Source organism: Haemorhous mexicanus, chromosome 3 (assembly GCF_027477595.1).
Source record: "Haemorhous mexicanus isolate bHaeMex1 chromosome 3, bHaeMex1.pri, whole genome shotgun sequence".
NCBI classification, from domain to species: Eukaryota; Metazoa; Chordata; class Aves; order Passeriformes; family Fringillidae; genus Haemorhous; species Haemorhous mexicanus.
The window spans coordinates 106973855-106986863 of NC_082343.1; the positions used below are offsets into that span (position 1 = coordinate 106973855).

At 37.6% G+C, this 13009-nt stretch overlaps 2 protein-coding genes across 9 annotated transcripts in view; one reads left to right on the plus strand and one right to left on the minus strand.

Annotated features, from left to right (window-relative positions):
* The window catches only part of VSNL1 (visinin like 1), an 85278-nt gene extending 82145 nt beyond the window's left edge, over positions 1–3133 (plus strand). For both annotated transcript variants that reach the window (XM_059842921.1, XM_059842922.1), the window contains exons 3-4: positions 987–1202; positions 2145–3133. In XM_059842921.1, coding sequence (XP_059698904.1) covers positions 987–1202; positions 2145–2342 — 414 coding nt within the window. In that variant the 3' untranslated portion in view covers positions 2343–3133. The remainder of the gene's footprint in view (positions 1–986; positions 1203–2144) is intronic.
* The window catches only part of SMC6 (structural maintenance of chromosomes 6), a 44609-nt gene continuing 33632 nt past the window's right edge, over positions 2033–13009 (minus strand). For 4 of the 7 annotated variants that reach the window (XM_059842916.1, XM_059842913.1, XM_059842914.1 and 1 more), the window contains 3 exons: positions 12339–12491; positions 10541–10638; positions 8818–9260 (listed from right to left, as the gene is read on the minus strand). In XM_059842916.1, the coding sequence (XP_059698899.1) occupies positions 9152–9260; positions 10541–10638; positions 12339–12491 (360 nt within the window). In that variant the 3' untranslated portion in view covers positions 8818–9151. Of the gene's footprint in view, positions 2319–2778; positions 5499–5817; positions 6005–7876; positions 8083–8817; positions 9261–10540; positions 10639–12338; positions 12492–13009 lie in introns of those variants that run through there. The other 3 variants (XR_009485976.1, XR_009485975.1, XM_059842915.1) reach the window with 3 other exon arrangements.

Genomic DNA, 13009 nt, shown 5'->3' on the forward strand with positions numbered 1-13009 from the left:
GTTCCACTTCAGCTGTCCCTGAAGACTTTCCTTCAAGCTTACATTATAAATGCAGTACTTAATAAGAATTGGAATTTTAAAAAGAACAAAATAAGATGGCTCTCATATGGGGAGTAATGCATGTTTATATTTTGGGAGCAGGAAAACCTCCATGAAATTGTGCTGGGAATATAATAACACTCTGGGAATATATAAACACTCTTTGTGTATGGTCCCTGCACTGCAATAACACTTCAACACTTTAAAACTCCCTTTCTTTAGGGGTGTGTTTTCTGAGTCTGGCCCACAGAAATAGCAACTACCTGCCCAAATGTCTTAAGCCATACATTTCCTGAGGGGAAAATATATCAGCTGAAAACCTACATGTTATAGTCATTTAAACTACTTTGTTAAGCTACAGTCAATTGCAGTGCTCAGTGAAGGATATTAGGATATTAAACATGAAAAGCATTGCACTGTATTGTTTAACTGAATCTGTGTTTTCATCTTGTGTACTTGAACACTGGTTTGCAGAACGGAACATATGTTCATGTGGGTTTTTTATGCTACATGTGGATTTTTTTTTTTAAATAAATGAAGTTATATAACAACAATCCCACACATATACTTGGTTGCAACATTTCAAGGGCTGGTTAAAATTCTCTTAGAATGCATCCAAGCGTCTTTATTTCATAGTCAGAAAATATTACGCACAATCTACCATTTACACTCTACTTCACTTTAAGATTCATCTAGTTAATTTAGCTTTAAAGTAGCATTATATACATTTGTATTATAGCTTGTGGAAACCAGAGCAATTTTTGTAGAAATAAGTTTTTAATAATCATTCCAGTGTACCTGTTCGGGAACCTTACATTGCAGATCCTCAGTTTCCCACAAAGCTCATCAGCCACTCTTCATAAGGGCCTCACTTTGGTGTTTTGCAGTCGTGTATAGAGCTCTCTCCTTTGCATTAACACAGTTCTATATATTATTTTATTTTGCAGTTCTTTCCATATGGAGATGCTTCTAAGTTTGCCCAGCACGCCTTCCGAACCTTTGATAAAAATGGAGATGGGACCATCGACTTCAGAGAGTTCATTTGTGCCCTGTCCATCACCTCACGAGGCAGTTTTGAGCAAAAGCTGAACTGGGCCTTCAACATGTATGACTTGGATGGTGATGGTAAAATTACAAGAGTGGAAATGCTGGAAATTATAGAGGTGAGATCAATATGACACTCAAAAATGTCACAACGTTAATAGAATTTGATTCTTTTTTCCCACAGACTTTAGATTTTAGTCTCACTAGAGGCTGTAGGGTACATTAAATGCACATTACACACATTAATCCTGCACTGACTGGTGCCCAAGTGGTACAAGCACACTCACATGTTTGTTAATAGATGTAATCTTGGAGAATTGCAGAGAGTACATATGTGCATATAAGCTTTTAAACATCCTGAGATTTTTTTTTTCCCCTGATGAATGGATTAATCACAAGAACAGCACAGGATTTACAAAGCCCATCTCAGTCACTTGACACCCATGAAATTATTGAACTGTAGCTCAAGTAGGTGAAGCCTTACTGGAGATTAACTTCAGATGATTACAGAAATTTGCCGGGATAACAACACGCTATTTTAAGTGAGCTCTCACAGATGGGCTTTAAGATGACCACAACTTGTAAGAGGAAGGATGAAGTTTACCACCTTCGTCATCTGCCACAGTAGTTAATACCAGATTGTGCCCACATGTACCACAGAATCCTATTTAAGGGTGGTGACTTCTGAAACCAGTTATTCAGAATTTATGTGAAATAGTTCAACTAAACAATTGATTCAGAAAGTTAGTTACAAGAATTTTACACTGTGAAATAGGAAGCCAAAGAAATTCATTCTGGGATGCAAAATGTAACCATCAAAATAAACCTAAAGAAAGTAAAATATATTCTTCCTTTACATCTAAAGAAAGTAAAATATATTCTTCCTTGTTTTAAGTGTCTAGACTTTGGATCCTAAGAAAGAAAAGTTAAAAAGAACCCAAAACCAATCTTTAGAGAAACTTGCAATCATTTTATTGTTAGAACATATTTCCAGAATTTGATCACATCAAAAAATTAGGTTGAATTTCATGTCGAATTTTCCATTTGGTTTTTTCCTAAAGGCCATCTACAAAATGGTGGGCACTGTGATAATGATGAAAATGAATGAGGATGGCCTGACGCCTGAGCAACGGGTAGACAAGATCTTCAGTAAGATGGATAAGAACAAAGACGATCAGATCACACTGGATGAGTTCAAAGAAGCTGCAAAGAGTGATCCGTCCATTGTATTACTCCTGCAGTGTGACATTCAAAAATGAGCTTGTGTACGACGCGTCATAGACTGCACAGAAGTTTAATGTTCCATTCAGTTTGCAGCTATTTCCACACACACAAAAATTTGCTTGGACTACCTATAAATGGACTTGCTTCTTGTGTTTGAAACACTTGTGTGCATGAGAATGTCATTTGCTAAAGAATTTTAAAAGTATATATTATAAAAATAAACTGCCACAACGTGATGTGTGCAATGTCATTTCATAACAACCCTCTTCCTCTGAATCCTGTGCAGCAGGCCTGTGCTGCAGTGAATTATATTATTTATTGTTCATGTTTTACTGATGCTAGCTCTGTGTCTCCTAGACTGAGTAATGTTAGTGACACTGAATTCCCATGGTAATGTTAACTGTTTATTATAAATCATGTCACCATTCTGCTGTAAAGTAGTACTGGACAGACAGAAGGGAAGAGCTTCTCGGCTCCCAGGTCTGATCCACACGTGCTTGTATTGTCAGTGGATATAAATGTACTTCATTTGCATGCCTTTTAGGTTTGCCTTAATTCTTACCTCATTTGCATCCCTTCAATATGGAAAGAGCTATGTCAGAGGAATGCAGTATATTAAAAAAAAAAAAAAGAAAATCCTGCTAAAATCAACCCTTTAATTAAAAATATATATAAATATATATATATATATAATGTTTAAAATATTGTTTTATTGCAAGTTTAAAGGTTTTATTGGAAGTGTATTGATCTTTGCCAGAATTTTCAAAAGCTTCCACAGAGGTTGCAATATATATGTCCCAAAATAAATTTATAACATTTGACCTTTTCCCCTAATTCTTATTTCATGTCTTCAGCATGGTAATAAAAAAAGAAAAAGTTCAATCTCTTTTAATTATCTGTCACTGCACACTGGGAAATATGTATTTCTTTATTGAAGCATGAAGAAAACTACTTTACACTCACTCACTAGAAGAGTCATAGTATACAAAACCAAAAATTGTAGTTCTTGTCTTTAAGGCTGGAGCAGCTGTTGATGCTCTAAGATGCTGCTGCTAAGATTTACCCACACAGCTACTAAACCTGAGCTGATTTTTAAGCTGTGTAAGTGAAATGCAGTTTATTTGCTTGGCCTAAACCCGGTTTTTAATGTTTTTTTCCTCCTGAAGTAAGAGACTTCCCTCTTACCATCTGACACTAAACTACTCTGTGGTTAATATAAACAAACATGATGTTAAAAATCACTACTGATAAATTAACCATGAAGTATGATGATAAAGGAGGGATAGTGAGGAGAACCAACTTCCTCCTCAATTCAATTCTGTGTGCACAAATCAATTTCTCTCTATCCTGTGACAAATTCTGCACAGCCTTGGGAAAGAATGAAGAACTATCAGACTGCAGAAACTGCAGATGAAGAAACTCCCTATGCCCTGTTTCCCTGATGCTTTAAACAGTTGGTTGCTTGCTTAAAAGGAAAAAAAAAAAAAAAAAGCAATCTGAACACCTTACAATTGCATGTTTGATATTTCTTCCTTACCTTATGAAGAAACGAGACCGTACTTTTAATAGCTAAAAATCAAACAATAAAACATGACACAAGCCAAATAATTCTCTGTATTTTCAAATTTAAAAAGCAAAGCTCATCTTAAAATTAAACGGAAAAGAAAACAAGCAACAGAAAGCAGTGTTACACAGCTTGCTAAGAGTTGTTGTGGGGGGGAATCACAGAATGGCTGCCACAACCACAGCCATACTCTCATTTTTGGGTTGCTTTGCATTCCAAACAGCAAAAGCAGAAATGTCAACTACAATTTCTACACCAGAATTTTACTTAGACTACACATATAATAGGGAATTAATTAGCAAATTAGGGAGAAGTATACTTCATGCGTTTGGCCAGAACTTAAAATACACATTCTAGAAATTACATACTTCTGAGAATGGTATCCCCAAATTGAATACTTCTCAGATTTTATGCCTCTGGTTTACATACATGAGAAGCAATTTCTCATTCTATGTTTCCCTGCACATTGAATTTATGTAGCTAGACAGGCTTCATTTACTTTAGAGCAGCATTAAGCAATGCACTGCCATCCAAAATGGCCAACAACTCAAAAACACAGTCAAACTCAAAAATGTAACATCAGCACTGCAATCTTCTCTCTAGGCAGCCACTACAGTAAAATCTGTATTTAAAGAACCAAGAATATGATAGTTTGGAAACCTTATAGGATCACTGCAAAAATTAGTGCATCTATGCAAGGGCTTCAGTAATTGTTTATTCAGAATTAATTCTCCACCATGAAAATATGCTTCTAATAATTATACAGTCAAGAACACATCTTCATCAAGTACAGGGGTAGATTAAAATAAATACAAAGTACTGATTTGAATGAAAGACCAGAATTGTTTCCACCTCCTCCAATATTTCAAGTCTATAAAAGCTTGGGAGAAAGCTGAAGTGTTAGCTCCGTAGGAATGCTTTAATTTTCCTAATCTCTTTTCTCCACAAAACTCATTATAGAAGACTAATGAAGATAAATGCTTTACTCTTTTCTGCCTCTGCACTTTTGCCTTTTTTTTTTTTTTCTGGATACTGAAAAGAATCAGGAGGAAATAATGCAATGCCATTTTATCCCATACTGTAAAAAGGTCTAAAACTGACCCCAATTTAATCATAAAATTGAGTCAAGCTCCACATGTGGCTCATGACCATGTCCTAGAATCAAAGAATTGTTTGGGTTGAAAGGGACCTTAAAGATGATTCAGTTCCAACCCTCTGCAGGCATTAAAACAGGTTGCTCAGGGCCCCACCCAGCCTGATCTTGAGCACTTCCAGAAATGGGGTGTCCACAACTTCTTTGGACAACCTATTCCAGTGCCTTATCACCCTCTAACAATAAAGAATTTATTCCTAATATCTAATCTAAATCTACCATCTGTCAGCTTAAAGCCACTCTCTCTTGTCCTGCCACTGCAGGCCCTTGTAGAAAGTCCTTCTCCAGTTCTCTGGTAGCCCCTTTAAGTACTGGAAGGTGCCGTGATGTCTTTCTGGAGCCTTCTCTGGACTCAACAGATGAAAATCTCAGTTTGTCTCCATAGCAGAGGTTCTCCAGCTCTCTGAGCATCTTTGTGGCCTCCTCTGATCCTGCTCCAAGAGGTCCATGCTCCCAATGCTGAGGACCTTCACCCTGAGAGCAGTACTCCAGGCAGGATGTCACAAGAGCAGAGTAGAGCAGTAGAATCACCTCCCTCAACCTCCTGTTTCCAGACAAGTTTTGCCAAGCATGCACTTTGTAAGGTGCCCCCCAGTATTTTCACATAATCCTAAAGGTGTAAGTACCTTGAATCATGGAATTATAGAATTTTTCAGATGGGCAAGGACCTTCACAGATCTCTTTCCCAGCTCCCTGCTTGAAGGAGATGCAGGAATCTATTCAATAGACTCCAAAAGCTTCCAATGACAGAGATTTTACAGCCTGCTTGTGTAATACCTCAAATACCTCTTACCTTCATCATGAACAATCCCTCCTGGTTTGCTCAGCCAGAACTCCCCACTTCAATCCATGACTGCTGTCTGTCTCTTGCAGCATGCACATTAACAAAAAGCCTGGTGCTCTTTGTCAGTGACCTCCTCACAGCTGCCAGGAGTCTGCCCATTACCCTTGGGCTGTGCGAGGTCTGCCAGCCTCAGTGCCTGAAGAAGAGCACAAAAAGCTGAATCTGTGTAGCAGTGGAAGCTTCCCCAGTTATGGATGACTCGGTGAAGAGCTTGCTCCCCTGCAGCTGCTGGATCACTGAAGCAGCTGTGTCAGAGGCCTCTGGACAGCAGGGCATGGTGAGGGCAGAGGTGGCTGTGCAGGTCACAGGAGTGCCTGATGGCTCTCTGAGAGGCTGGGGCTGACAGAAAGTTCTTTTGCAGAAGGTGTGCTGTAACTGAGGAGCTGTTGCCAGGTGGAGGGGCTTCAGGAGGAAGTGAACAGACTATGTGGTATTCGAGTGAACAAGCAGCAGACAGGTTATTTACAGAGATGCCACAGTAGCAAGACTCCCAGGAGTCTCAAACCTCCACTGTAGTGGAGAAACAGGTGGACTCAAAACCCTGTAGGGTAATTAGTCAAGGGTGTTTTAGTCAAGGGTCTACTCAAGATGAAGGCTGGAAGCAGGTCACTCCACATACTGGAAGGAGGTTCCTCCTCCTGAAAACAAGGAGGACTGGAACCTTCTACAGTAGGTATTCCAGAGGCTCTGGAACAAGGCCAGACAATGAGGTGGGCAAAGGTTCGACTGGGACAGAGGGGCCTCCTAAAGCAACACCTCCTGTACCCTGCATCGAGACCTCCTCTGATAACACGAAAAGAAGAGTAGCAGTAATAGGCCCTTCCTCCTCTAAGAGGAGGGAGGGCCTGACATGCAGACCAGACCCAACTCATGGGGAATTCTGCTGGCTCCCAGGGGCATGGATAAGAGAAATTACTGGAAACCTCTCCAGCTTCATAATGCCCTCTGATTAGTATCCACTACTGGTTGTTCAAGCCAGCAGGGATGAAAAATCAAAGGGAATTCCTAGGACAATCAAAAGAGACTTCAGGTTGAAGGCTGAAGGATCAGAAGCACACATAGCAATTTCCATAATCCTTTTGGTAACAAGGAATAATATTGACAGGAATAGGCAGATCCAGCCAGGCCAACACATGGCTCCAAGACTGGTGTAAGCAAAAGGAATTCAGGTTTTTTTTTACCATGGGATTATCTATTGAACACCTGCTCTACTGACACCTGATAGAGAGGGAAAAGAGCTCTAGCACAGGAACCATTGACAGAACCACTGACAGCAGGGCTCATTGAAATTTAAACCAACTTGGAAGAAGAGACAAAACCAGGCTTGCCAGTGGGCTGCGATGGCATGGTGGGCAAGAACTTGAGAAATCTAATGGGATCCCACCATCTCCTTCAGGTTTGTTGGCTGCAAAGCACCACAGCTGAAATGTTTCTACACTAATGCACACAACATGAGGAACAAGACCATCTCAAGCCTTTGGCCCAATCCCAGAGATTTGGTATCACTGGCATAAATTAACCTGTGGGCTTAGTCCTGTGATTGGAGTGCCCTGCTGGATGGTTACAAGCTCTTCAGGAGGGATGGGCAGGGCAGCAGTGGCTGGGGTGGCATTGTAAGTCATGGCAGGGATGTAATATATGGAGCCTGCAGTTGGAAATGGCACAGTTGCAAGCCTCTAAGAGTCGAGGGACATACAAATAATGCAATGTCATCTTGGGAGTCTCCTACAGACCTCCTGGCCAGGATGATGACACTGAGGAATGGTCTCTGAGGAACTAAAGGACACTTCCAGCTCAACTGCCATTCCCCTTATGCAGGACTTCAACTTGCCAGAAGTCAGCTGGGAACACAACACAGCTGATGGGTCCCTTACAACTCAGCATTTTTTATGGATCCATGATTCTATAACGTGTATTTCCTACCTAGCTTCCATATTTTAAAGAAATCTACAAGTTTAATACTGTGCTGTGACTGAAAACAAGCTATGCTACAAAGTCAAGTTAAAACTTACACTGTAATAAGATTTTATTGAGGAACTGCTATTCAGTAAAAAAGTGCAGAAAATGCTGAATGTCGTTCTCTGAGTAGTCTCAATGGCTCTTGTATTCACGTAACATCAAACAACAAAAAATCCCCCAAAACAATAAAAAAGAAATGCAGCTGAACTCTAAAAAGTGGGGGGTTTTTTGAGAGTTGCCAAAAATTTCAAGTTCCTGGAGAAAAAAAAGAACAGGAGAAGAAAAAAAGGTTAATTTGAATGAGTTTGATTTTGAAAAATCTGGTTCTTCTTTTCCCTCTTATCCCCAATAAATGCTTGCAATATCTAAACAAATCAAGTTTAAGTACTCTGGTCCCAGGGAAATGTGGAAGGGGAGAAAGGGCAGGCAGACCCAATGAAACACAGCTCTACAATGCTGTAGAAAAATTAAAGTATTATTTCCCAAAATTCTTATTCTACTTCATTCCTATATATTGGAAAGACTCGTGTCTCTTTAGTTTACTATAATAAAATTATTATTTAGAGACTTATTCTTTAGTTTATTATAATAAAATTAATATTATAGACTTATTCTGTACCTGGAAACTCAAGAGTGTGTAAGAACCAGTTCACTGGAATTAAGAATCTAGGTTTATAAAGACACAGCTTGCTAGGTTTTGTAAGCTCATGTCCAAAGACACTCAAACTTGTTAAGAAAGGAATGAAAGAACTATTTTTCCACCAAGATAATATACTACATATAAAATTTTCCCTTTTCTATTTATGAAAGTATAAGTTCTAATAGTTGCTCATATTCAGCTACTGTGGTTTCTCGGGAAAAAAAAGAAACACATTTTACTGCATGTATTACCACACATTTAAGAAATAAAGCATAGCTAGGAAGAAAACAGTATTTGTAACTTAATGCTAATTTTAAGTGTGTAGAGACACTAAAACATTACCACAAGTATCCGTTCAAACAGTTTATTAAAATATTATTTATAGTTATACAAAATATATTTCAAAATTTTCAGAAGAAAAATCAGAACAACAGATAAAAAATTCTACAGTTGGTAGCTAAAAATATCAACAGAACATTCAAAATTTTCTCCTCATCCAAACTGTGCTTATTCTTCTTCTGTGCACACACAGTCATCCTTTAAAAAATAATTAATAACAATACAGAAATTTCTTCCTGAGAGTATCTAACAATTTATCATCTTTTTCAGTATCAGGAAGCAATAATTTTACATATATTATTACACATTTATCCTCAATATAATGCCATATTCATACAGAGATACTTATTGATCTTCATCTCCATCGTTCCTATTTCGGAAATTCAGAGTTCTTTGGTCTCTTGGAGGGTCTGGCATGCGGAGGATTCGAATATGGGGACTCGTAGGCAGAGAACTAAAAATAAAGGATGCATCATTTAAACAGTGTTTCTTCTCCAAGAATTTTAGTACTTCCATTTGATTCTTTACATTACATATTTTTCTTTAAATAACTCTACCTTTTTTCTTTGACAGTTTTAAAAAACAGTAACATGAGGTGAAGTCTGGGCTTCACTGAACTGATCCTGGGCCCGAGTTGAGTAAAATCTTGAGGTGAAGACAAGCACTCATTTCAATCACGATTCTTAACAATTAGACAGCCTTAACTAGAGAAAAGGTACTTTTACCAAAACCTCCAAATGAACAAATGATAGAATCCAAGTAAGGATTTGCCTTACAGATACTGAAGTAGCATACGCTATACACACATGTAATCAATCCCACCATATTAAGAATGAGCTAATTTACTAAACATAAATTCACACAGGCTTCACCACTGATTATCCTAAATGGATTTTTCCTGAAGTTGCCCCCATATTTTTCTTAATGTTTGTTGAACATGAAACATGGAACAATGTAACAAATTCAAACTGAACTTGAATTTCTAATTTTTTCAACAGTAACCATACAAAAAAATCCCGTGTGTTTACTAGTTTCAGAAAATCTCCACAAAGCATTTCCACTGAAATAACAACAGAAACAACTACTCTACTTTTTACATTCTTTAGTGAGGGAAGACAATTAGGAATAAATCAACTTCTTTTTGAAGACTGCTTTAATTACCCTCTCAGGCTTCACTAGTTACACTGGGTTAATAGAGAGGAGCTAGCTGCACAAGGTTAGAGATATGACTGTCCCCTTGAACTGGGAATGGCTCTACCAGGATTTTATATAGAGGTTTTGAAAGAATTTTGAACCACTAGATGACAAATTTCAAACATGGTGTAAGCTATGACTATCTAGATCAGCAACATTAAAACCCAGAAAATGAAATCAACTGAAATGACAAACCTCTTTAAATAAGTATAGCATTAACAGAAAAATCCCTTCTTTCATTATTTTTGGTAGAGGAGAGGGACATACAAAGCTAAGCTAATAAGAGCCTGTTTGACAAAACAGACATTTCTAAAAGCTGTTATTTCAGATAAACTGATTCAAGTCCCACTGAATTACGATTACGTTAAAAAAACCCTTTAAATTCGCAGAACTGCTTCATTTCTTATGTTCCACTGCGACAAAACGCAGAATTTCTTTCTCCTCACATTCAACTTTTTCAACTTACACTCCTTGCAAGAGTGTAAGTTGAAAAAGTCCCTTGCAATTCTTGTATCCTGAGATAAACTATAGGAGTATTACCTCATGTTCAGGGGGGTGAACAAAATGAACTGTCGATACTGCTGAAAATCAGCCCTCTCCAGAATCATGTCGATGGCAATTCTTCTGTTAACCATATCCTAAAGACAAAAGATTTGTCAGGTAATGGTACTAACAGTAATAAATACATTAGAAAGCATGATTCTAGAAAAGCTACCAGAATTAATTGCTATACAGTCAAGGCTGGCTAAAGAAAATATCAAAGTAAGACTAATAAAAACTAAGAAAACCGGGAGAAACATTAGGGTAAAAATCTAAAAGCTACAAATTATAGCCTGGGAAATTCTTAGACTGTACTTTTTAGCACACATGGGCAATGGAAAGCTTTTTCAGAAAAATCACACATTCATCTAATTATAGTGTTTTTCTATCATCTTTGATGTACATACATACTTTGATGTACTTCTTACTTTATTGGTATGCTGAGATGAACTCTATTTCAGCAGAATAATGTTTCCTGTAAACAGGAAAACAAAAATCCTGCCTGAAAAATCACCTGAAAGGATTTAAGGGCTCCATGAAACCTATGATATTATGATATTATGGAGCTTTTTTTTTATTAGGATTATTATTATCATTATTACTACTTTGAATGGAACCTTATGCATTAGGTTTACTGAAAAGGATGTGCAATAGAAAGCTGTTACTAGGAGGGACCAACAAAGCTCTACTGCTGTGCACTGCTCCTCATGAAAGCAGAGATCTCCCACAAAAACACACCATGGAGTCCCCATGTGGTGGGGCTCTGTGACTACACCAAGACTACAGAACGTGTGGCCAGTAAGGCTGCATTACTGGCACTGTGGTGGAAAGACAAATTGTGTGTAATAATTTACAGAATAAATCACATGCAAGCTCTTTGCAAGGGATACAGTTCTGAGTGTCCATCCTTTTCTGGAAAGATGGACAAACTTTTGCACAACTAACGTTTAAAAGAGGATCTAAGATTTGAAAGTTGTCTGAAAAATTACTGTTCTAGATGTATACTGTCCTTTTTAAAATTCTTTAATAGAAATTGTATTATCTTTGTTCCCTCTAAGTGATTCCTAGTAAATAAATGACTGATGAGGGACACTGAGACAAAATTAAATAAGGCAGTATCAAATCTTTGTCTCACGGAAGTAAATATTTCCTCAAACTCATACCACCCTGCATATTTAATAAATAGGAAATAAATCTTAAAAAAAAAAAAAATTTCAAAATGAGTTAGTGGCCTGTCCAGGGAAGCTGTGCACAAAAATATGATTTATCAGTTTTACCAACATTAGTATTTATTGTTCATTATTCTGCATTCCAACATCTTGGAAACATGCTCCTAGCGGAAGTGTAAGTTTCTATGAAATGAGTACCAACAGTGAACCCAATTGCTACATTTGCTCTGTAAAAAAACCCACACTGATCTCAAAACTGGCAGAAATCAAAGCACATGTCAAGCCCAGAATGTCCCAGCAATATGCAGAGTCAACCTCTGACAAGCACAGTACCAGATGATTTATTATTTTTGTGCTGAACAATGGTTTGAGCACATAAATTAACAGAAAGGTTCATATTTCTGGATACCAACTTCAGGAACACAATAAGCTTCAAAACTCACCAAAGAAAGTGAACAAGATCACTAACAAATTTAGTTTCGGGGGATTTTGATTTTGGTTTGGGGGCTTTTTGTAATTTGCAGTTAACCATAGTGGTTTTAAATTTAATCAAATACAAGTAACAACCCAACTATTTCACTAATTTATACAAATCAGAACGGAAGATATAGTTTAAGTTTAAACTATACCATGTAGACATCAAATTCATCCATGCATCTGAAAGGAGATTCAGAAATGTTCCACAGAGAAAGAATGAAACAAACTGTGGAGAAGGAACGTTCACCTCCTGATAAGGATCTCAGATCACTACGGACAGCATTTTCTTCCTCTCGAGGCTGAACCTTGAAATAAAAATATTGGAGCAATTTTTAAATCTGAGATGAAGACATACTAACAGAATCATTAATTTTAACAGCAAACACATTATACATGAACAGAGATCACTTGAAAACACTTTTCTGCGTTTCACTGCAACTGCCATTCTGGAATGGGGTGGGCCCTAACCATTTAGTAACACATTTCTAGGATCATTGCAATTTCTTCAATCACAGTCATACACACGGAACAGATTGAATGACTCTGCCAGAGTTTTGTTATTCAAATCTCTATTTCTAACAGCTGTTACATGGTGTTTAATAAATGTCAACTTAAATGTTTACATAACAGTAAAATCCCAGGGTTACCAGGTACAATAGAAAGGCAGGTAATTGATTTACAGAAGAATTTTAAATGAGGAAGGGATTCTTTACATGGAGTACATGAAACATTGTGAATAGCCATTTGGTTACATTGATTATGATGACATCTTGTGGTGCTCCCTCTGTAAGATGAAACTTGGGCATTTTTTTGCCCTGCTAAC